General features: G+C 37.1%; 1 protein-coding gene across 1 annotated transcript in view; it reads right to left on the bottom strand.

Annotated features, from left to right (window-relative positions):
• Nucleotides 1-272: 272 nt before the first annotated feature.
• LOC117324534 (F-box/WD repeat-containing protein 7-like) overlaps nt 273-27,455 on the bottom strand; it is a 43,768-nt gene continuing 16,585 nt past the window's right edge. The window contains exons 9-12 of the mRNA XM_033880446.1: nt 25,509-25,633; nt 20,829-20,904; nt 9,635-9,750; nt 273-1,875 (exon numbers count right to left, since the gene is read on the bottom strand). Of these exons, the coding sequence (XP_033736337.1) occupies nt 1,747-1,875; nt 9,635-9,750; nt 20,829-20,904; nt 25,509-25,633 (446 nt within the window). The 3' untranslated portion in view covers nt 273-1,746. The remainder of the gene's footprint in view (nt 1,876-9,634; nt 9,751-20,828; nt 20,905-25,508; nt 25,634-27,455) is intronic.

Below are 27,455 nucleotides of genomic sequence, written 5' to 3' on the forward strand. Positions count from 1 at the left end.
CTTCAAACCATCAACAAGTTTTTTCCTTCAAATATATCCACATCTTCTTTGATCTTTCCAATTGTGCCTTTTCAATCCAAGTATCTATTAATATAATCCTCCTTCAATATACCCTTGTACATGTATTATTATATTCCCCACAACCAGCCAATATTGTTTGTTCATCACTCCAGCCAATATTGTTTATTCATCACTCCAACCATCGTAATTCACAAATCTAGTTCATTGTTGGCCATAAAAAATAGATAAAAATAAATAAAGAAACATTTTTGAAATATAAAATATTGATTTAATGCAGAAGTTTAACACAATTTTGGCATAACATCCAATGCAACCATTTCTATGACTCACATGTTCCAAATGAAATCACATAAAAATATATCATAATCTTTCATGGCAAACTATAAATCATTTTACAAAAAAAAAAAAAAAAAAATTAAAAGAAATATTGTGATCACACGATATTATACCAACATTCGAAAAAAACATGTACCTGAACTTTGACCAAAATAAACAAATACATACTGTTATCAGAAATATACATGACAGGTGTTCATTCATGTGTGTTCCAGTTCATTGATGATCAGTTTTAAGATTGATAGCAATATGAAGTTTTATTGTAAAAAAGATTTTGATTTTGGATGTCAATAATGTTTCAATTCTTCATATTATTTACAATCAATAATATTTTAACTCAAATCAAGTCAATTCATAAATTGAGATTCTGTAAATGTACTCTTTTTTTATCAAAATTTAAACTGATTACTGTAATGATAAATTGGCACATCAATGGTATATGTGGTAGAAAATTTTATACAAAAACTGCAATCATTTTTATTTAGCTCAATACTGTAAGCATAACAAGAGGCCCATGAGCCTTATCAGTCATCTGAAACCCTAGTATTGTTGTTATATACATACTCACTATTGGTATAGTGGTACATGTACTGACAACGAAGGGATTTCATGGGGAAAACTTGACCAGGACTCTCAAAGGACCCTTCCGGGCAAGTTCCAACTAAATCCAATTGGTGGACCCGGAGAAGTTTTTTAAACTGTGATTTTCAAAATGGCAGCCATAGTGACTATCTTTAACTTTGAATCAACCCCGAAATTTCAGAAACGTATCAGGGCCTTCCTGGCAAGTTTGAGCTAAATACTTTTGGTGAAACTGGAGAAGTTTCATATGTGGTTTTCAAGATGGCTGCCATAGCAATTTGGCCTAGCATAGGAATTTGAACTGAGGTAAAAAAAAAAAAAATCTTGGTCGGGACTACATCATGCTCATTTCAGGCAGGTTTATGCTGAATGGATCTTGAGAAGAAGTTTGAGATGTCTTTTTCAAGATGGTTGCCATCTTGAATTTTGGACAGCCAAAAAAAATAAAAAATCCAGGTTCGAGGTAAATCCATAGGTGGAAATTGAATACAGCACATGATGGCGGATGGCCGACAGTGGACGACAATGAATGAAACATGATGGCTTTAAGACAAATTTAGGCCATCTTTACCCTTTGGGTCAGATGACCTTAAAAATGCTAATATCACATTGCTTTTCAATGAATTTCAGATTAACTGCATTTCAATTCCCAAATTTTATAATATAGAATCGCAAACTAATAGTACATATATATGTCTGGAATATAAGTTTTCCATTATCTAAATGAAGGTTATTCATCTATTATAGAATATGTCTTCTCAATTGCTAAGTTAAACATGAAATTAAATGTTTGCACGTTCATTTCGATCACCAGTAGCTCATCACAGTGATTGTGCCGGGTTGTTCAGGAGAGGCAGTAACCAGTTTAGTTTCGCTGACCCACATCAAGTGTAGGCGTGTTGGGTTACGATGTACCATATTCATTAATTTTCCTGTCTGGAAAAGAAACAGAAATTATTCTTTTACAAAGAAATCTCCTTATTTTTTTCAAATTCTAAATGTATGAATACAATTTGGGTATAACAGACCCTCCTCGATTGGAGAAAAAGCTGGTTAGACATAAGAATACAATGTTTATACATCCTGTTCATGTGACATACAACACACCTACCCTGTAGTCCCATACAACACACCTACCCTGTAGTCCCCATACAACACACCTACCCTGTAGTCCCATACAACACACCTACAGTGTAGTCCCATACAACACACCTACCCTGTAGTCCCCATACAACACACTTACCCTGTAGTCCCCATACAACACACCTACCCTGTAGTCCCCATACAACACACCTACCCTGTAGTCCCCATACAACACACCTAACCTGTAGTCCCCATACAACACACCTACCCTGTAGTCCCATACAACACACCTACCCTGTAGTCCCCATACAACACACCTACCCTGTAGTCCCCATACAACACACCTACCCTGTAGTCCCCATACAACACACCTACCCTGTAGTCCCATACAACACACCTACCCTGTAATCCCCATACAACACACCTACCCTGTAGTCCCCATACAACACAACCTACCCTGTAGTCCCATACAACACACTACCTGTATTCCCCATACAACACACCTACCCTGTAGTCCCTACAAACACTTACCCTGTTAGTCCCCATACAAACAACCTGCTGTAGTCCCATACAACACACCTACCTGTGTCCATACAGTTACAAGCTACCCTGTAGTCCCAATACAACACACTACCCTATAGTCCCCATACAACACACTACCCTGTAGTCCCATACAACAACCTACCCTGAGTTCCATACACACACCTACCCTGTAGTCACTAACAAACCTACCTGTAGTCCCATACACCACACTACCTGTAGTCCCATACAACACCTACCCTGTAGTCCATACATACAGCTACCTGTAGTCCCATACACACACTACCTATGTCCTACAACACACCTACCCTGTAGTCCATACAACACCTACCCTGTAGTCCCATACAAACACACCTACCCTGTAGTCCCATACAAACACCTACCTGTAGTCCCATACAGCAACCATACCTGTAGTCCCTATACAACACACCTACCCTGTAGTCCCCATACAACACACCTACCCTGTAGTCCCATACAACACACCTACCCTGTAGTCCCCATACAACACACCTACCCTGTAGTCCCCATACAGCACACCTACCCTGTAGTCCCCATACAACACCTACCCTGTAGTCCCCATACAACACACCTACCCTGTAGTCCCTATACAACACACCTACCCTGTAGTCCCCATACAACACACCTACCCTGTAGTCCCATACAACACACCTACTCTGTAGTCCCCATAAAACACACCTACCCTGTAGTCCCCATACAACACACCTACCCTGTAGTCCCATACAACACACCTACCCTGTAGTCCCCATACAACACACCTACCCTGTAGTCCCCATACAACACACCTACCCTGTAGTCCCCATACAACACACCTACCCTATAGTCCCATACAACACACCTACCCTGTAGTCCCCATACAACACACCTACCCTGTAGTCCCCATACAACACACCTACCCTGTAGTCCCCATACAACACACCTACCCTATAGTCCCATACAACACACCTACCCTGTAGTCCCCATACAACACACCTACCCTGTAGTCCCCATACAACACACCTACCCTGTAGTCCCTATACAACACACCTACCCTGTAGTCCCCATACAACACACCTACCCTGTAGTCCCCATACAACACACCTACCCTGTAGTCCCCATACAACACACCTACCCTGTAGTCCCTATACAACACACCTACCCTGTAGTCCCATACAACACCTACCCTGTAGTCCCATACAACACACCTACCCTGTAGTCCCCATACAACACACCTACCCTGTAGTCCCATACAACACACCTACCCTGTAGTCCCCATACAACACACCTACCCTGTAGTCCCTATACAACACACCTACCCTGTAGTCCCATACAACACACCTACCCTGTAGTCCCCATACACCACACCTACCCTGTAGTCCCATACAACACACCTACCCTGTAGTCCCCATACAACACATCTACCCTGTAGTCCCATACAACACACCTACCCTGTAGTCCCCATACAACACACCTACCCTGTAGTCCCCATACAGCACACCTACCCTGTAATCCCCATACAACACACCTACCCTGTAGTCCCCATACAACACACCTACCCTGTAGTCCCCATACAACACACCTACCCTGTAGTCCCCATACAGCACACCTACCCTGTAGTCCCCATACAACACACCTACCCTGTAGTCCAATACAACACACCTACCCTGTAGTCCCCATACAACACACATACCCTGTAGTCCCATAAAACACACCTACCCTGTAGTCCCCATACAACACACCTACCCTGTAGTCCCATACAACACACCTACCCTGTAGTCCCATACAACACACCTACCCTGTAGTCCCCATACAACACACCTACCCTGTAGTCCCATACAACACACCTACCCTATAGTCCCATACAACACACCTACCCTGTAGTCCCATACAACATACCTACACTATAGTCCCCATACAACACACCTACCCTATAGTCCCATACGACACACTTACCCTGTAGTCCCATACAACACACCTACCCTGTAGTCCCCATACAACACACCTACCCTGTAGTCCCATACGACACACTTACCCTGTAGTCCCATACAACACACCTACCCTGTAGTCCCCATACAACACACCTACCCTGTAGTCCCATACATCACACCTACCCTGTAGTCCCCATACAACACACCTACCCTGTAGTCCCCATACAACACACCTACCCTGTAGTCCCCATACAACACACCTACCCTGTAGTCCCCATACAACACACCTACCTTGTAGTCCCCATACAACACACCTACCCTGTAGTCACATACAACACACCTACCCTGTAGTCCTATACAACACACCTACCCTGTAGTCCCATACAACACCTACCCTGTAGTCCCTATACAACACACCTACCCTGTAGTCCCTATACAACACACCTACCCTGTAGTCCAATACAACACACCTACCCTGTAGTCCCCATACAACACACCTACCCTGTAGTCCCATACAACACACCTACCCTGTAGTCCCCATACAACACACCTACCCTGTAGTCCCCATACAACACACCTACCCTGTAGTCCCCATACAACACACCTACCCTGTAGTCCCCATACAACACACCTACCCTGTAGTCCCCATACAACACACCTACCCTGTAGACCCATACAGTACACCTACCCTGTAGTCCCCATACAACACACCTACCCTATAGTCCCTAATACAACACACCCACCCTGTAGTCCCCATACAACACACCTACCCTGTAGTCCCCATACAACACACCTACCCTGTAGTCCCCATACAACACACCTACCCTGTAGTCCCCATACAGCACACCTACCCTGTAGTCCCCATACAGTACACCTACCCTGTAGTCCCATACAACACACCTACCCTGCAGTCCTATACAACACACCTTCCCTATAGTCCCCATACAACACACCTACCCTGTAGTCCCCATACAACACACCTACCCTGTAGTCCCATACAACACACCTACCCTGTAGTCCCCATACAACACACCTACCCTGTAGTCCCCATACAACACACCTACCCTGTAGTCCCATACAACACACCTACCCTGTAGTCCCCATACAACACACCTACCCTGTAGTCCCATACAATACACCTACCCTGTAGTCCCATACAACACACCTACCCTGTAGTCCCCATACAACACACCTACCCTGTAGTCCCCATACAACACACCTACCCTGTAGTCCCCATACAACACACCTACCCTGTAGTCCCCATACAACACACCTACCCTGTAGTCCCATACAATACACCTACCCTGTAGTCCCATACAACACACCTACCCTGTAGTCCCCATACAACACACCTACCCTGTAGTCCCATACAACACACCTACCCTGTAGTCCCATACAACACCTACCCTATAGTCCCCATACAACACACCTACCCTGTAGTCCCCATACAACACACCTACCCTGTAGTCCCCATACAACACACCTACCCTGTAGTCCCCATACAAAACACCTACCCTGTAGTCCCCATACAACACACCTACCCTGTAGTCCCATACAACACACCTACCCTGTAGTCCCCATACAACACACCTACCCTGTAGTCCCCATACAACACACCTACCCTGTAGTCCCCATACAACACACCTACCCTGTAGTCCTATACAACACACCTACCCTGTAGTCCCCATACAACACACCTACCCTGTAGTCCCCATACAACACACCTACCCTGTAGTCCCATACAACACACCTACCCTGTAGTCCCATACAAACACCTACCCTATAGTCCCCATACAACACACCTACCCTGTAGTCCCCATACAACACACCTACCCTGTAGTCCCCATACAACACACCTACCCTGTAGTCCCCATACAACACACCTACCCTGTAGTCCCATACAACACACCTACCCTGTAGTCCCCATACAACACACCTACCCTGTAGTCCCCATACAACACACCTACCCTGTAGTCCCCATACAACACACCTACCCTGTAGTCCTATACAACACCCTACCCTATAGTCCCCATACAACACACCTACCCTGTAGTCCCCATACAACACACCTACCCTGTAGTCCCATACAACACACCTACCCTGTAGTCCCCATACAACACACCTACCCTGTAGTCCCCATACAACACACCTACCCTGTAGTCCTATACAACACACCTACCCTGTAGTCCCCATACAACACACCTACCCTGTAGTCCCCATACAACACACCTACCCTGTAGTCCCCATACAACACACCTACCCTGTAGTCCTATACAACACACCTACCCTGTAGTCCCCATACAACACACCTACCCTGTAGTCCCCATACAACACACCTACCCTGTAGTCCCATACAACACACCTACCCTGTAGTCCCATACAACACCTACCCTATAGTCCCCATACAACACACCTACCCTGTAGTCCCCATACAACACACCTACCCTGTAGTCCCCATACAACACACCTACCCTGTAGTCCCCATACAACACACCTACCCTGTAGTCCCATACAACACACCTACCCTGTAGTCCCCATACAACACACCTACCCTGTAGTCCCCATACAACACACCTACCCTGTAGTCCCCATACAACACACCTACCCTGTAGTCCTATACAACACCTACCCTATAGTCCCCATACAACACACCTACCCTGTAGTCCCCATACAACACACCTACCCTGTAGTCCCATACAACACACCTACCCTGTAGTCCCCATACAACACACCTACCCTGTAGTCCCCATACAACACACCTACCCTGTAGTCCTATACAACACACCTACCCTGTAGTCCCCATACAACACACCTACCCTGTAGTCCCCATACAACACACCTACCCTGTAGTCCCCATACAACACACCTACCCTGTTATCTAATACAACACACCTACCCTGTAGTCCCCATACAACACACCTACCCTGTAGTCCCCATACAACACACCTACCCTGTAGTCCCCATACAACACACCTACCGTGTAGTCCCCATACAACACACCTACCCTGTAGTCCCCATACAACACACCTACCCTGTAGTCCCCATACAACACACCTACCCTGTAGTCCCCATACAACACACCTACCCTGTAGTCCCCATACAACACACCTACCCTGTTATCTAATACAACACACCTACCCTGTAGTCCCCATACAACACACCTACCCTGTAGTCCCCATACAACACACCTACCCTGTAGTCCCCATACAACACACCTACCCTATAGTCCCATACAACACACCTACCCTGTAGTCCCATACAACACACCTACCCTGTAGTCCCCATACAACACACCTACCCTGTAGTCCCCATACAACACACCTACCCTGTAGTCCCCATACACCACACGTACCCTGTAGTCCCCATACAACACACCTACCCTATAGTCCCCATACAACACACCTACCCTGTAGTCCCCATACAACACACCTACCCTGTAGTCCCCATACAACACACCTACCATGTAGTCCCCATACAACACACCTACCCTGTAGTCCCCATACAACACACCTACCCTGTAGTCCCATACAACACACCTACCCTATAGTCCCCATACAACACACCTAACCTGTAGTCCCCATACAACACACCTACCCTATAGTCCCATACAACACACCTACCCTGTAGTCCCCATACAACACACCTACCCTGTAGTCCCCATACAACACACCTACCCTGTAGTCCCATACAACACACCTACCCTGTAGTCCCATACAACACACCTACCCTGTAGTCCCATACAACACACCTACCCTGTAGTCCCCATACAACACACTTACCCTGTAGTCCCCATACAACACACCTACCCTGTAGTCCCATACAACACACCTACCCTGTAGTCCCATACAACACACCTACCCTATAGTCCCCATACAACACACCTACCCTGTAGTCCCATACAACACACCTACCCTGTAGTCCCCATACAACACACCTACCCTGTAGTCCCCATACAACACACCTACCCTGTAGTCCCCATACAACACACCTACCCTGTAGTCCCATACAACACACCTACCCTGTAGTCCCATACAACACACCTACCCTGTAGTCCCATACAACACACCTACCCTGTAGTCCCCATACAACACACCTACCCTGTAGTCCCCATACAAAACACCTACCCTGTAGTCCCCATACAACACACCTACCCTGTAGTCCCCATACAACACACCTACCCTATAGTCCCCATACAACACACCTACTCTGTAGTCCCCATACAACACACCTACCCTGTAGTCCCCATACAACACACCTACCCTGTAGTCTCCATACAACACACCTACCCTGTAGTCCCATACAACACACCTACCCTGTAGTCCCCATACAACACACCTACCCTGTAGTCCCCATACAACACACCTACCCTGTAGTCCCCATACAACACACCTACCCTGTAGTCCCCATACAACACACCTACCCTGTAGTCCCCATACAACACACCTACCCTGTAGTCCCCATACAACACACCTACCCTGTAGTCCCCATACAACACACCTACCCTATCGTCCCATACAACACACCTACCCTGTAGTCCCCATACAACACACCTACCCTGTAGTCCCCATACAACACACCTACCCTGTAGTCCCCATACAACACACCTACCCTGTAGTCCCCATACAACACATCTACCCTGTAGTCCCCATACAACACACCTACCCTGTAGTCCCCATACAACACACCTACCCTGTAGTCCCCATACAACACACCTACCCTGTAGTCCCCATACAACACACCTACCCTGTAGTCCCCATACAACACACCTACCCTGTAGTCCCATACAACACACCTACCCTGTAGTCCCCATACAACACACCTACCCTGTAGTCCCATACAACACACCTACCCTATAGTCCCCATACAACACACCTACCCTGTAGTCCCCATACAACACACCTACCCTGTAGTCCCCATACAACACACCTACCCTGTAGTCCCCATACAACACACCTACCCTGTAGTCCCCATACAACACACCTACCCTGTAGTCCCCATACAACACACCTACCCTGTAGTCCCCATACAACACACCTACCCTGTAGTCCCCATACAACACACCTACCCTATAGTCCCCATACAACACACCTACCCTATAGTCCCTATACAGTACACCTACCCTATAGTCCCCTATACAGTACCCTTACCCTGTAGTCCCAGATGCCAATCTTTTTCTGGTCACCTCCACTGACTAGTCGCTGACTATTTATATGGAGACAGCGAACCACACCCAAATGGCCTGTTAGTACATGTAGACATTTCCCTGGAACAATGGAAAATTTCGTAAGGATGTCTGAAAATTATTTTTTTTATTGGTTTGTTGGTGCATTTGCGCAGTGAAGTAGGGAGCTATAGATAGAATAAACAAATAAATTTTGATTCAAATGCCACCTTCCAAACAAAAAATGCTTTCTTAATACCTTTTCATACAGTTCTTACTCTTAATCCAAGACAGGGAAGACTTTAAATCCACCACATGTGGTAGTTATAACACTAGAAAGCATGATTGAAAGTAAACATGATAAATATTTACACAACATTTCTATGTTACATTTCCTGGACAAACTCAGCCACCTAATACTTTAAGAGGAAACCCTGTCATTAAATTTGACATGTTGCTGACAAGATTTATGTTAAAATACATGTTTATGGCACCAGATAATATTTCACATAGGAACATTTCTAGGCATGTTCGTCAGTTTTAACAATGAATGAAATGCAGTGAGGCAGTGATAACATGTTTTCCTGTAACATGTGTGCATTGTTTTACAATGAGTAAGATTTCTGTAGAAACCATATTTCTCACACTCAAGCAGTTCAAGCTTTCAGATTCCAATGGTTTCCTTCAAGCAGAGTATAAATTTCAAATGTACTTCAGAATGAAAAGTGCAGTTCTTTCATAAAATTATCAATAATTCTATGGCAAACCGACATAGTGGATTCTTGCATCAAAATGTAAAAATATTGAAACATAACAGAAAGATGTGTTCAAGCAAAATACTGTTTAAGAAACCAAAACTTTATGTCATGGTAACAAAGCCAGTCAAGTTGTCATGGTAACAAATCCAGCCACGTTGTCATGGTAACAAATCCAGTCACGTAGTCATGGTTACAAATCCAGCCACGTAGTCATGGTAACAAAGACAATCAAGTTGTGTCATGGTAACAAATCCAGCCACGTAGTCATGGTAACAAAGACAATCAAGTTGTCATGGTAACAAATCCAGCCACGTAGTCATGGTAACAAAGACAATCAAGAAGTCATGGTAACAAAGCCTGTCAAGTCTTATAGATATCTGATTAAAACATGATCTTTGGAAATGGTTTATATATTGAAATAAGCAGAGAGTACTAACTCTTTCCAAAAAAATTTATATCCAAAGGAAAATCCTCCAAAATCTTGTAATATTCAGCAGAAAATGAAATGGAGTTTATTTTCAGGATCTGTTGTGTTATATTTCTGTCTTGTGTGAATTCTCCTCGGATCTGTTGTGTTATATTTCTGTCTTGTGTGAATTCTCCGCGGATCTGTTGTGTTATATTTCTGTCTTGTGTGAATTCTCCTCGGATCTGTTGTGTTATATTTCTGTCTTGTGTGAATTCTCCTCGGATCTGTTGTGTTATATTTCTGTCTTGTGTGAATTCTCCGCGGATCTGTTGTGTTATATTTCTGTCTTGTGTGAATTCTCCTCGGATCTGTTGTGTTATATTTCCGTCTTGTGTGAGTTCTCCGCGGATCTGTTGTGTTATATTTCCGTCTTGTGTGAGTTCTCTGCGGATCTGTTGTGTTATATTTCTGTCTTGTGTGAATTCTCCGCGGATCTGTTGTGTTATATTTCCGTCTTGTGTGAGTTCTCCGCGGATCTGTTGTGTTATATTTCTGTCTTGTGTGAATTCTCCGCGGATCTGTTGTGTTATATTTCCGTCTTGTGTGAGTTCTCCGCGGATCTGTTATGTTATATTTCTGTCTTGTGTGAATTCTCCGCGGATCTATTATGTTATATTTCTGTCTTGTGTGAATTCTCCGCGGATCTGTTATGTTATATTTCTGTCTTGTGTGAATTCTCCGCGGATCTGTTATGTTATATTTCTGTCTTGTGTGAATTCTCCGCGGATCTGTTATGTTATATTTCTGTCTTGTGTGAATTCTCCGCGGATCTTTTATGTTATATTTTGTGTGAATTCTCCGTGGATCTGTTATGTTATATTTTGTGTGAATTCTCCGCGGATCTGTTATGTTATATTTTGTGTGAATTCTCCGCAGATCTGTTATGTTATATTTTGTGTGAATTCTCCGCGGATCTGTTATGTTATATTTCTGTCTTGTGTGAGTTCTCCGCGGATCTGTTGTGTTATATTTTGTGTGAATTCTCCGCGGATCTGTTATGTTATATTTTGTGTGAGTTCTCCGCGGATCTGTTGTGTTATATTTTGTGTGAATTCTCCGCAGATCTGTTATGTTATATTTTTTGTGAATTCTCCACGGATCTGTAATGTTATATTTCTGTCTTGTGTGAATTCTCCGCGGATCTGTTATGTTATATTTTGTGTGAATTCTCCGCGGATCTGTAATGTTATATTTCTGTCTTGTGTGAATTCTCCGCGGATTTGTTGTGTTATATTTTGTGTGAATTCTCCGCGGATCTGTTGTGTTATATTTTGTGTGAATTCTCCGCGGATCTGTTATGTTATATTTTGTGTGAATTCTCCGCGGATCTGTTATGTTATATTTTGTGTGAATTCTCCGCGGATCTGTTATGTAAGTACAATGTAGCATTAAAGATGTTGTCATTCCATTACACCTCATGCAAACAAACAACAATTTTGTTTGGAAATTCCTCCAATATAAAACAATAACAAGAGAGAGCTTTTTTCTCAGGCAAAATTGTCATGTTTGAAGAGTTAAATATGGTAAATATCTTTAATGTTCGAATACAGAGAAAAAGTCAAATTATGTAAAAAAAAAAAAAAAAAATTTAAAGTTCAAGTATATTTCATAAAAACATTTTAATCTACTGCACATAATATTGAACTTTTCAATTAAATCACTCAATCTAAATTTAGAATTATGTGCAGCTAGCAAATTCAGTTTATAGGTTTAATAAGTTTTTAATTAATTAATAGATGCAATAAATGTTTAATTGATAGGTGTGATGAATGTTTAATAGGCATAATGAATGTTTGATTAAATTATAGATGTAGTAAATATTTAATTGTTTAATAGGTGTAATAAATGTTTAATTAATAGGTGTACTAAATGTTTAACTAATTAATAGGTGTAAAAATGTTAAGTTGAAAAATTAATGCCAGCAATTAAAATGTTATCTTATGATTCCCGAGTACTTAAAGGTAAAACCTGTATGTAAGTATATATATACATAACAATTATTTGGAAATCTACAACAACTCAGTCAGTTAAATGGTAAACGTAATATTAGGTGAAGATATGTATACATGTTTCCTTTGATCCCTATGACAGATTTTTGTTCCCTAGGAAGCCAATATCACAGACCCTTCGGTGGTGTCATGGTTGTGTCCTTGGGCATAACATTTTACCCAAATTGTTCTAGATAGCATGACACATGCCTCCCGTATGTAGCCACCAGCTACTACAGGAATTGCCTCAAAATGACACTACATTGTTGTAGACAGGGAAATAAACTCAGTAAAACAAATAATGTAGAGAGTAATGGAGAGTACTGGAGAAGGAATAACTTAATAATACATTGTATTATACTGGAGAGAACTGAAGTAAAAATAACTTAATAATACATTGTATTATACTGGAGAGTACTGGAGAAGAAATAACTTAATAATACATTGTATTATACTGGAGAGTACTGGAGAAGATATAACTTAATAATACATTGTATTATACTGGAGAGTACTGGAGAAGAAATAACTTAATAATACATTGTATTATACTGGAGAGTACTGGAGAAGAAATAACTTAATAATACATTGTATTATACTGGAGAGTACTGGAGAAGATATAACTTAATAATACATTGTATTATACTGGAGAGTACTGGAGAAGAAATAACTTAATAATACATTGTATTATACTGGAGAGTACTGGAGAAGGAATAACTTAATAATACATTGTGTTATACTGGAGAGTACTGGAGAAGGAATAACTTAATAACACATTGTATTATACTGGAGAGAACTGAAGTAAAGATAAGTTAATAATTTACTGTATAAAACTGGACAGTGCTGGATTAAAAATAACTTAATAATACATTGTATTATACTGGAGAGTACTGGAGTAGAAATAAGTTAATAATTTACTGTATTATACTGAAGAGAACTGGAGTAGAAGTAAGTTAATAACACATTGTATTATACTGGAGAGAACTGGAGTAGAAATAAGTTAATAATTTACTGTATTATACTGAAGAGAACTGGAGTAAAAATAACTTAATAATGCATTGTATTATACTGGAGAGAACAGGAGAAGAAATAACTTATTAACACATTGTATTATACTGGACAGTACTGGATTAAAAATAACTTAATAACACATTGTATTATACTGGAGAGAACTGGAGTAGAAGTAAGTTAATAATTTACTGTATTATACTGAAGAGAACTGGAGTAGAAGTAAGTTAATAACACATTGTATTATACTGGAGAGAACTGGAGTAGAAATAAGTTAATAATACATTGTATTATACTGGAGAGAACTGGAGTAGAAATAAGTTAATAATTTACTGTATTATACTGAAGAGAACTGGAGTAAAAATAACTTAATAATGCATTGTATTATACTGGAGAGAACTGGAGAAGAAATAACTTAATAACACATTGTATTATACTGGACAGTACTGGATTAAAAATAACTTAATAACACATTGTATTATACTGGAGAGAACTGGAGTAGAAATAAGTTAATAATTTACTGTATTATACTGAAGAGAACTGGAGTAGAAATAAGCTAATAATACATTGTATTATACTGGAGAGAACTGGAGTAGAAATAACTTAATAATTCATTGTATTATACTGGAAAGTACTGGAGTAAAAATAAGTTAATAAATACATTGTACGGTACTGATATTTTAAATCACCCTGAGAAAGAATGAGGAGCCAAACTTAACAAATTTACATTGTATGAACACATATTAAATGTTCCATTTTATAGATTAATTAAATGAACTAAGATAACAAATGGACAAGAACATGTTGGTAACTTATTACAGGTGTTCAATTGTTATGGAAACTTACCGTACAACAGACTTATAACTACTAATGTGTGGAGGGTTAAAAAAAACATGTTTAAAGGAGAATATGACCTGTCAATCAGCCTGTCACGAGGGATGGGGTATCCCTTAACTTGTGACCCCCTGAGGGATGGGAATGTAAGTGGGGGTTGGACATGGCCAATTTACTTCTAATGAGGCTACTATACGGCTCTCACACTAATGACAACACTACAGACTTACATATGTCTGTAATTCACCCCAGCACAAGATGCAGTAGGACGTCTGCTTCCGTTACGTTACGCACATGTTTCATTACGAGTCATCTGGTCTTGTGGTGCAAATAGAATATCGAAATAGTGCAGCAATGACACGAGTTTATATGATACGGCTGCATTCACGGAGGGGGATATACAAAAATATTATTTGCCAGCGGTGAAAAAAATGGATTCAAAATGGCAACCAACAAGGGGAGCAGATTTAAAAGCAGTAAAAACAATGGAATAGCGATCTGAACAAGACATGTGCTGAAAACATAATCAGCCAAATGTTGTAAAACATCGGAGCCAAGCAGTGTTGATAGATGTAGGGAGATGTTTCAGAGAATCGGGCTGATTTCTTCCACATGAATAACAAATTATTGTATTGTTTCATGGCTTTTATATAGCCTTCTCGCTGTGTTATAGACTTAACTTATTACATGATAAGTGTGCTTTTCAACTTCCAGAAATATTTTCAATTCTTTTAATTATTTTTATATGTTCAACACAACAAAAATCGACAAACATTCTTGGATTATGTACTATGTAGAAAAACTAACCACTTTTAAAATCTAGAAAAAAAGTCTGTTCTCCTTTAGCAAAAACGATAGTTTTCTACAATTTTGTTAATTGAGATGAAACTTTTAGTCATATGATAGTGAGCTTTTTTTAATACAATTTAAACAAAACATCATTCCCTAAGTAGGCCCTACTATATACGTATTCATGTGAAAAATATACATGAATGTCCAGTTTTTAAGGAAATGACCCTCAAATTGAATAAATGAATTACAATATACCTTACATTTTTTTTGTTCACTCTCATAATCATAAAAAGAGATAATGATTATTCTCGGCCAACTCATTGTACCGATTACTGATAAAAATCACCGACTGATTTTCAACATACAAAAATTGTGATATTCAAGGTTAAAGAAAGTTTCATACATTTTTCATTATACATTATATAGCTATGTATATCAATTAATTATATCTATATCAATTAATTATATAGCTTTATCAATTAATTATATAGCTTTATCAATCAATTATATAGCTTTATCAATTAATCATATAGCTATCAATTAATTATATAGCTATATCAATTAATTACATAGATATATCAATTAATTACAAAGCTTTATCAATTAATCACAAAGCTTTATCAATTAATTATATAGCTTTATCAATTAATTATATAGCTTTATCAATTAATTATATAGCTATATCAATTAATTACATAGCTTTATCAATTAATTATATAGCTATATCAATTAATTACATAGCTATATCAATTAATTATATAGCTTTATCAATTAATTATATAGCTATTTCAATTAATTACATAGCTACAGATGTATATCAATTAATTACATAGCTTTATCAATTAATTATATAGCTTTATCAATTAATTACATAGCTATATCAATTAATTATATAGCTTTATCAATTAATTATATAGCTATATTAATTAATTATATAGCTATATCAATTAATTACATAGATATATCAATTAATTACATAGCTTTATCAATTAATCACATAGCTTTATCAATTAATTATATAGCTTTATCAATTAATTATATAGCTATATCAATTAATTATATAGCTTTATCAATTAATTACATAGCTATATCAATTAATTATATAGCTATATCAATTAATTACATAGCTATATCAATTAATTATATAGCTATATCAATTAATTTCATAGCTATATCAATTAATTATATAGCTTTATCAATTAATTATATAGCTATATCAATTAATTATATAGCTTTATCAATTAATTATATAGCTATATCAATTAATTACATAACTATATCAATTAAATATATAGCTTTATCAATTAATTATATAGCTATATCAATTAATTACATAGCTATATCAATTAATTATATAGCTATATCAATTAATTATATAGATATATCAATTAAAACTGAAGACGTGAGGATATAACCTAGATTCTAGAGAACATTTTAAAATGACAGTAATTGAAACTGGATTTATAAATTATTGAGACAGCTTCATTTCAGGTATGAATGGATTATACAGGAGTGTATTCAGACAGGTTTGACACATATTGAACAATATGTGAATATGTACAACAATACTTCATTGTATAAAAAACTTATGTTTTCCTGTACACAAACTCTCCAATAAGTAATGTGATTGTTGTCAGAATTGGTGTGAGATATTCCAGTGAAAATAAACGATACATATCATCTTTCTACCAACTGATTATATATAACATATCTAACAACTAAAGTGATTATATATAACATATCTAACAACTAAAGTGATTATATATAACATATCTAACAACTAAAGTGATTATATATAACATATCTAACTACCAACTGATTATATATAACATATCTAACAACTTAAGTGATTATATATAACATATCTAACAACTAAAGTGATTATATATAACATATCTAACAACTAAACTGATTATATATAACATATCTAACAACTAAACTGATTATATATAACATATCTAACAACTAAAGTGATTATAACATATCTAACAACTAAAGTGATTATATATAACATATCTAACAACTAAAGTGATTATATATAACATATCTAACAACTAAAGTGATTATATATAACATATCTAACAACTAAACTGATTATATATAACATATCTAACAACTAAACTGATTATATATAACATATCTAACAACTAAAGTGATTATAACATATCTAACAACTAAAGTGATTATATATAACATATCTAACAACTAAAGTGATTATAGCCATATCTAACTACCAAAGTGTCTAACTACCAAAGTGTCTAACTACCAAAGTGATTATAGCCATATCTAACTAATAAAGTGTCTAACTACCAAAGTGTCTAACTATCAAAGTGTCTAACTAATAAAGTGTCTAACTACCAAAGTGTCTAACTACCAAAGTGTCTAACTACCAAAGTGATTATATCCATATCTAACAACTAAAGTGATTATAGCCATATCTAACTAATAAAGTGTCTAACTACCAAAGTGTCTAACTACCAAAGTGTCTAACTAATAAAGTGTCTAACTACCAAAGTGTCTAACTACCAAAGTGTCTAACTATCAAAGTGTCTAACTACCAAAGTGTCTAACTACCAAAGTGTCTAACTACCAAAGTGTCTAACTACCAAAGTGATTATATCCATATCTAACAACTAAAGTGATTATAGCCATATCTAACTAATAAAGTGTCTAACTACCAAAGTGTCTAACTACCAAAGTGTCTAACTACCAAAGTGATTATAGCCATATCTAACTACCAAAGTGATTATATCCATATCTAACTACCAAAGTGTCTAACTATCAAAGTGTCTAACTACCAAAGTGTCTAACTACCAAAGTGATTATATCCATATCTAACTACCAAAGTGATTATAGCCATATCTAACTACCAAAGTGATTATATCCATATCTAACTACCAAAGTGTCTAACTATCAAAGTGTCTAACTACCAAAGTGTCTAACTACCAAAGTGATTATATCCATATCTAACTACCAAAGTGATTACACGTATATATAAAACATACCTAACTACCAAAGTGATTATATATAAAACATATATGTCATTTTTTATAATATCCATTTCAGATGAAGCTAAAGAAAATATTAAAAGGTGTGTTTTCATGTTCTTTAATGAAATCAATTTAACTTCCTGCTTTTAGCATAACTGCATGTTCAAAAGATTATGAGGTTATCAATGAAACTCAAGCTTGAAAGATTCGTAACATTAGATTGTAAAATCTCAGTCGTCATGATGTTTGACACTTATGTTGATGTATCATGTACACAATCTGTAAACTGAATACAGAAGATCTGTCCAAAGTTCTATCTCAGAGTTTTACATCACATAAAGATAAATTTACACAACATTATGGTTCTATTTCTGAGAGTCTATATATCAACCATTTCTTCAATAAAAAAAAAAATCTTTATTTTTTAACTTTAAAAAATGTGCATGCTTTGCACATAAAATCAAAAATAAAGAGTAAAATATGAACACTATATTCTTTGTGTGATGATGTATGTTACATGTCATAGATGTATCTGTTTGTTTAGCAATATAAATTACCTGCTGAGAAATATCCAGATATTTTTGTTCCATAAAATTATGAATATTTTGCTGATATATCTACATTAAACTTAGTCATGGAAATACAGATAAGGGTTTACATACAAAAACAAACAAAACACGCACATGTTCAAGTACATTTAATTTTCTCTGTCAAAATTATCTGCAGACAGAAAAAAATAGAAAAGAAAACTTAAGTTATTAAAACACAATTTGTATTTTAGCCCAAATTCTCTCTTTAAAACAACAGCAGGGCATATGTTATTTCTAATGGCATGGCAGGGTTTACACAGTAGGGGAACCTACTGGGGAATCTTGGGGGAGGGGGTTTCCCTGCCTGGGAGGAACACATGTCTTAGACATGCCAAACACAGCTGATTTACATGGAGGAACTGTCAGAATGTTTGTATCAGGAAGCCTCTCAGACACCAGGAGGCTGGACTCTAAGTGTCTCCCAGAACGTCCACTTTATGTTAATCTACTGTATGTCATTTCCAAAGGATACTGTAACTATGTTTTTCTCTACAACAGTTTTAGGATAATAATTTCAACATGAAGCACAACTGCAGGTGATTGAATAAATATACCTAACTAAAATAATTAAGAATCTGTAGACAATTATTGAGTTTTACAAAGAAACTAATAAATCTTATATCCATGCTTGCAGCTCAGCCAGGATCAGAGTGAGACATACAATGACATAGCCCACGTATACTATATAACTTATACTTAAAACAATCTAGTCTGTGTACCCAGATCACTATGACTATATACAAAATGTATATGATTGAATAACAACCTCAGTCAATCCTACCTGTCTAATGAGACCATTTTAACTTGTACCTGAAAGATATCAAGCTACCTGATCGTACGTGTCACCTGGCCTATGAGACATTCTAACTTAACAAAGAGAGACTAACGAGTGAGTCAACCTGTTCACAGAGACCATTATGATTTATTAATTATTAAATTAACTACAAAAAACTACATGAGCAAAACTTGCCTGTATATGAGACCATTATGACTTACCTATGTGAAACTAACTACTAGTGAGTCAAATGTACCTGTGTACCAAGACCATTATTACTTACCTGTGTGAGACCAGAGAGAGGCCGTGATTATTTACCTGTGTGAGACCAGAGAGAGACCATTATGATTTATCTGTGTGAGACCAGAGAGAGACCATTATGATTTACCTGTGTGAGACCAGAGAGAGATCATTATTACTTACCTGTGTGAGACCAGAGAGAGGCCGTGATTATTTACCTGTGTGAGACCAGAGAGAGACCATTATGATTTACCTGTGTGAGACCAGAGAGAGACCATTATGATTTACCTGTGTGAGACCAGAGAGAGACCATTATGATTTACCTGTGTGAGACCAGAGAGAGACCATTATGATTTACCTGTGTGAGACCAGAGAGAGACCACTATGATTTACCTATGTGAGACCAGAGAGAGACCATTATGATTACCTGTGTGAGACCAGAGAGAGACCATTATGACTTACCTGTGTGAGACCAGAGAGAGACCACTATGATTTACCTATGTGAGACCAGAGAGAGACCATTATGATTACCTGTGTGAGACCAGAGAGAGACCATTATGACTTACCTGTGTGAGACCAGAGAGAGACCATTATGATTTACCTGTGTGAGACCAGAGAGAGACCACTGATTTACCTGTGTGAGACCAGAGAGAGACCATTATGATTTACCTGTGTGAGACCAGAGAGAGACCATTATGACTTACCTGTGTGAGACCAGAGAGAGACCATCATGATTTACCTGTGTGAGACCAGAGTCGAATGGTACTGTCCTGTGACCCTGAGGCTATCAGCTCTTTATTGTAGACCAGGCAGTACTGTACGAATACAAGATATATACAGTTACTGTACGGATACCAGATATACAGTTACAAGATATATACAGTTACTGTACGAATACAAGATATATACAGTTACTGTACGAATACAAGATATATACAGTTACTGTACGAATACAAGATATATACAGTTACTGTACGAATACAAGATATATACAGTTACTGTACGAATACAAGATATATACAGTTACTGTACGAATACAAGATATATACAGTTACTGTACGAATACAAGATATATACAGTTACTGTACGGATACAAGATATATACAGTTACTGTACGAATACAAGATATATACAGTTACTGTACGAATACAAGATATATACTGTTACTGTACGAATACAAGATATATACAGTTACTGTACGGATACAAGATATATACAGTTACTGTACGAATACAAGATATATACAGTTACTGTACGGATATAAGATATATACAGTTACTGTACGAATACAAGATATATACAGTTACTGTACGAATACAAGATATATACAGTTACTGTACGAATACAAGATATATACAGTTACTGTACGGATATAAGATATATACAGTTACTGTACGAATACAAGATATATACAGTTACTGTACGAATACAAGATATACAGTTACTGTACGGATATAAGATATATACAGTTACTGTACGGATACAAGATATATACAGTTACTGTACGAATACAAGATATATACAGTTACTGTACGAATACAAGATATATACAGTTACTGTACGAATACAAGATATATACAGTTACTGTACGAATACAAGATATATACAGTTACTGTACGGAATACAAGATATATACAGTTACTGTACGGAATACAAGATATATACAGTTACTGTACGAATACAAGATATATACAGTTACTGTACGAATACAAGATATATACAGTTACTGTACGAATACAAGATATATACAGTTACTGTACGAATACAAGATATATACAGTTACTGTACGAATACAAGATATATACAGTTACTGTACGGATACAAGATATATACAGTTACTGTACGAATACAAGATATATACAGTTACTGTACGAATACAAGATATATACAGTTACTGTACGAATACAAGATATATACAGTTACTGTACGAATACAAGATATATACAGTTACTGTACGAATACAAGATATATACAGTTACTGTACGAATACAAGATATATACAGTTACTGTACGAATACAAGATATATACAGTTACTGTACGAATACAAGATATATACAGTTACTGTACGAATATAAGATATATACAGTTACTGTACGAATACAAGATATATACAGTTACTGTACGAATACAAGATATATACAGTTACTGTACGAATACAAGATATATACAGTTACTGTACGAATACAAGATATATACAGTTACTGTACGAATATAAGATATATACAGTTACTGTACGGATATAAGATATATACAGTTACTGTACATATATAAGATATATTCAGTTACTGTACGAATACAAAATATATACGGTTACTGTACGAATACAAGATTACAGTTATGACAGAATCTATACCAGACAGTACTGTTGAAAAAACTTATAATTACAGCCTAGTTCTATAATGATCTTGTAACTTAATTAAGTCTGAATTACTTATTTATTTTCATTTGTCATTACATACATGTATATATACAGTGTACATTTATGTACATGTTTTAATTTTGTTTGTTTTTGTTTAACATCCTATTAACAGCCAGGGTCATTTAAGGACGTGCCAGGTTTTGGAGGTGGAGGAAAGCCTGAGTACCCTGAGAAAAAACCACCAGCCTACGGTCAGTACCTGGCAACTGCCCCATGTAGGTTTCGAACTCGCAACCCAGAGGTGGAGGGCTAGTGTTAAAGTGTCGGGACACCTTAACCACTCGGCCACCGCGGCCCCATACATGCTTTAATAAAATCTAACAAAAACTATTATACAGTAGATAGAAATCATTTTGATAAAAAAGATTTCACATTCAGAAAACAATTTCAGCATACTGGTACATGTATATATAAAAAAATACCTATTTTAACTGATTTACAAAATCATGTATATATAAAGAAATACCTATTTGAACTGATTTACAAAATCAAATACGATGAGATTGGCACAGGATAAGTGGGGTATGTTGTTCTGGATTGTAGAACAAAATGGTGGCGTTTTTTATCCCCACCTAGGACCAAATGTTTTTCTTGTATATCAAGTTGGATGTCAGACTTGATAATTCATATTTTCAAGTCCGGCCAATTTCAATTCTAACTAGTCTCTGTGTTGTCTTTATCGTTGTTTGTATTTGGTCCAACAAGCTTGCCCTCACGACAGTCATGTATAAATGAAATTTAATTCTGATCCTCACCAACAACAATAATATACTCAAGAGTCATATGGTCTTTGTCAAATATACATTGTATCTGTGGTAAAGGATAGCCTCACCCTCAATGTCTTATCAAACTTTAAATTACAGAATTGTCCTGGTTGGGAGTTTGATACCATTCTCCATCGTTCCTCTATTATAACATTACACAACTATCTCCCAGAGATGTATTTATCAATAAGAAACATTTGCTTCACATATATCTATAGGATATGTTGCCTAATTCGAAAAGATACGATGAACAATAACTATTGCCCCAAGGAGCTGCTTTGGCAATATTGTATTTTTTTTCTTCAACTAAATATCTGCTATCAATGCACATTTGTGAAAGGAAATTCTGCAAGATTGCATATATCTTTTTTAATATGTTTTGATTTTTACTATACCTACAGCTGTATATCGATTCATTTTGATTTAGATATTATCACTCTAAATTATGTTTTGATTTCTACTATACCTACAGCTGTATATCTATATTCATTTTGATTTAGATATCATCACTCTAAATTATGTTTTCATAATGCATACTTCACTAGATCTTTTGAAAATTTTTAAAACAAGATATAAAAAGTCTGCTTCATATGCATAAATATCTCTTTCAACAGGACCCAAAAAAATTATATATACTGGGGAAAAGACAAGTCCAAACAAGAGAACCATGGGCCTTAATGGTCAGCTGACTTTAATCATATCATACTATACATACTCAGTAGCAGTACAGTGGTACTAACTAAGTGTAAGGTATTGTTCAGTCCCTAGACTGGCCACCAGTCCCTAAGTTTTTTGTGAAGAACTGCTCCACTAAATTCTAATACTAGATTATCTCCCCCTAGTTGGAAACTTAGAATCAGCATATCCTCGAGACCAAAATCATTAACCTCAATTTGATTGATAATTTTAATATTCTAGAGACAAGTGGTCAGATTCGTCAGAACCATCTCAGAATCATTTCAGGCAAGTATGAGTTGAAACCAACAGCTTGAGAAAAAGTTTCAATTGTATTTTTTCAAATGGGCGGCCATTGCAGCCATCTTGGATTTCAGACCAAGCTGAAAAAGACCAAGCTGAAAAATGATAACACTTTAACAAGATAGTCTTAGGATCATTTCAGGAAATTTAGAGCTGAATCTCATTGTTTGAACTTGAGAAGTTTGCTCAAAACATATGTTGTTGTTTTTTTTAAGATGGTGACCATCTTGGATTTCGGACCATATCAATAAATAAAAACACAAGTTTGAACAGAATCTCACTGGTGGACCAAGAGGACAAGTTCAAAATGTGGATATGAAGATGATGGCTATGGAGGCCATCTCGTATTTTGGACCAACTAAAAAAATAACAACACTTGGTCAGGACCATCTCGGGATCAGGTGAAGAAAGTGTGAGCTGAACCCACAAGTAAAACTTGAGAAGATTGAAAAATGTGTTGTTCAGGAAAACCATAATTATGCAATCATGTTACAAAATGGCCACCACAGCTGCAGTGTCAATGTTTTAATAAAAAAACTGAAAATTAACAACCCTTTATTAGATTCCCTTCCTTAACAACCCCATCAGTTTCAGGCCTGATGACACCAGTGAAAATGGAGAAGAACTTTAAAATATGTTTTTTTCAAGATGATGGCCATGATGGCCATTTTGGATTTTGAAGCCAGTAAATAACAACACTTGGTAAGGACCATCTAACAAACAAAGTAAGAGCTGAATCCCTCTGATGGAACTTGAGAAGAAGATTAAAATCAGTGTTGTTCCAGAAAACCATGACTGTGCAATCATGTTACAAAATCGATGCTGTGGCTGCCATGTCAAAGTTTTCACAAGGCCGAAAGATAACAAGATGAGTGTGTTGGCTTCCCTTCCTTAACATCCCTACCAATATTCAGCTAAATGGCACCAGCAGAACAGGAGAAGAAGTTTAAAATATGTTTTTCAAGATGGTGGCCATGGTGGCCATCTTGGATTTTAGACTGACCTAAAAAATAACACTTTATTACGACCATTTCAGGATCATTTCAGTCAAGTTTTTGTAACTTGAGAAGAAGCATGGAATATGAAAAGTTTATGCATAGAGGATTGAGGATGCATGGTGCAATAGCACATGGCAGTAGACAAAGCGTGATGGCTATAGGTCATCCAAACCCTTTGGGTCAGAGGATCTAAAAACCAGCAGTATGTTGCCGCAACATTTTCTTATCTTAAAAACAAGAGGCTATTCCAAGTACTTACCACTTCCCCATTGTGCCCTTCCAGTGTATGATTGCACTCCCCTGACTCTGTGCTCCAGATTCTCAGAGTACAATCAGCACTCCCGCTTACAGTAATATTATCATCAAACTGACAACAGCTGACAACTGGAACAAAGGGCATTACAAAGGGAGATAATTCAAATATACTGTACACAACTGTGGATTTCAATGACAATTACTTTTACATCTTATTTTATCAATAAAAGCCATTTTATTGGGTAAATAATATCATGAAAAACAAACTCAATCTATTCTTAGTGGGTTTTATACATGACAATTCCTTAGTCATGGTAGAATTCAGAATGAAATATGTGAAAATTTGACAATAAGAAACTGATTGTTACAATAAAAAAGAATTAATGATGCTATACAGAAATATTTCTAACTAACACCAAAAAGTACACCTACAGCATAGAAACTCAGGGGTAACACCAAAAAATATAACAAGAGGCCAATAGGCCTTATCTGTTACCTGGGTTCTGATATATATACATGTACTGATAAATGATTTTAACATATTTGACTCCTGCGACTTTGAAAGACAGCCGAGGTAATAGACTTGGTACTGTGTCATCCCTGCATCCTAAAGGCCAAATATCATGACCTTTGACCTAAACTGTAAAGGAACATAACAATTATGGTCAGATCAGTCCCAATGAGGATATTGTTCTAGATCTTATTGATATAAAACTCACACCATACCAAATTTTTTCTCGATTCCATTCATATTTACCAAGTTACAATTGTAATAAAACTGCAAAGGGTCAAAACTCTATAAGTAACCTTTAATCAGTCCTATTGTCAAACTCAACTTAGGTCTTAATGAAATAAGGCTGCAAACCAAGTTTCATGAATTCCATACATAAAGACTACACATGTTATCGTGTTCACAATATCCAAAGGAAATAAAACTACAAAGGGACATAACTCTGTAAGTAACAGTTGAATTGACTCAAGTGTGGATCTCTGAGATCTTATTGATATATAAGGCTGCATACCAAGTAACATAACAAAATCTGTTCATATTAATCAAGTCATTGTGTGCACAAGGTTCAATTGCAACAAGATTCCATACGGTAACGTATTCCAAAAAATAATAGTCAAAAATGTGACTTCCCTATATAAACTAGAGTAAAGTTGACCCCCTCCCCAGGGGCAAACATGAGACCCTAGGATCACGAAATTCACAATTTTGGTAAAGCACCTTTAAGACCCTTCCATCTATGAAGAGTATTTGATTCTACCTTATTTTGGTCTTAAGAAGATGTTTTTGAAATTTCAGTCAATTTGACACCACCAATCAGCCACTGGGGGTCAGTCAGGACCAACATGTGCATACCATTAAACTGTCAAAGTTTTTGAACTCATCTGATATCTTGTTGATAGAGAGCTGCATATAAAATTCCATTAAAATTGGTTGATATTTACTCCAGTTATCGTGTTCATCAAGTCCAATAATAATATTATTACAAAGGGCTATAACTCTGTAAGTTATTGTCGAATAATTTCTCTTTTCAAACTTGTCTGAGATCTTATTGATATAAAGCTGTATATCAAGATTTGTGAAATCCATTCAAGTTATTGTGTGCAAAAAGGAAAAGTTCACGCATAATTCACAACGCACATAATGGACAAAAGGCCATTGTAATACTGGTCACCATGAGCCTTCAGGTCAGGTGACCCCAAAAGTCCTACAAATGATCACTTATATGACCAAAAATTATATATCAAATATAGAGGTAGAATGTGATGGAATTTTTTGGGATGTAATAACCATGCAGGGAATGGTGTAAAGGTTTTATCATTTGATAACATACAGAAAATACACAACATCCTTCGATTGATCATAATTACTCGGTTGTCTGCTTTAGCATCTTTGATAATCATATATGAATCATCTGGCAAAGAAATAAAATCAAGTTGTATG

The sequence above is a fragment of the Pecten maximus genome, chromosome 3 (assembly GCF_902652985.1).
Source record: "Pecten maximus chromosome 3, xPecMax1.1, whole genome shotgun sequence".
NCBI lineage: Eukaryota > Metazoa > Mollusca > Bivalvia > Pectinida > Pectinidae > Pecten > Pecten maximus.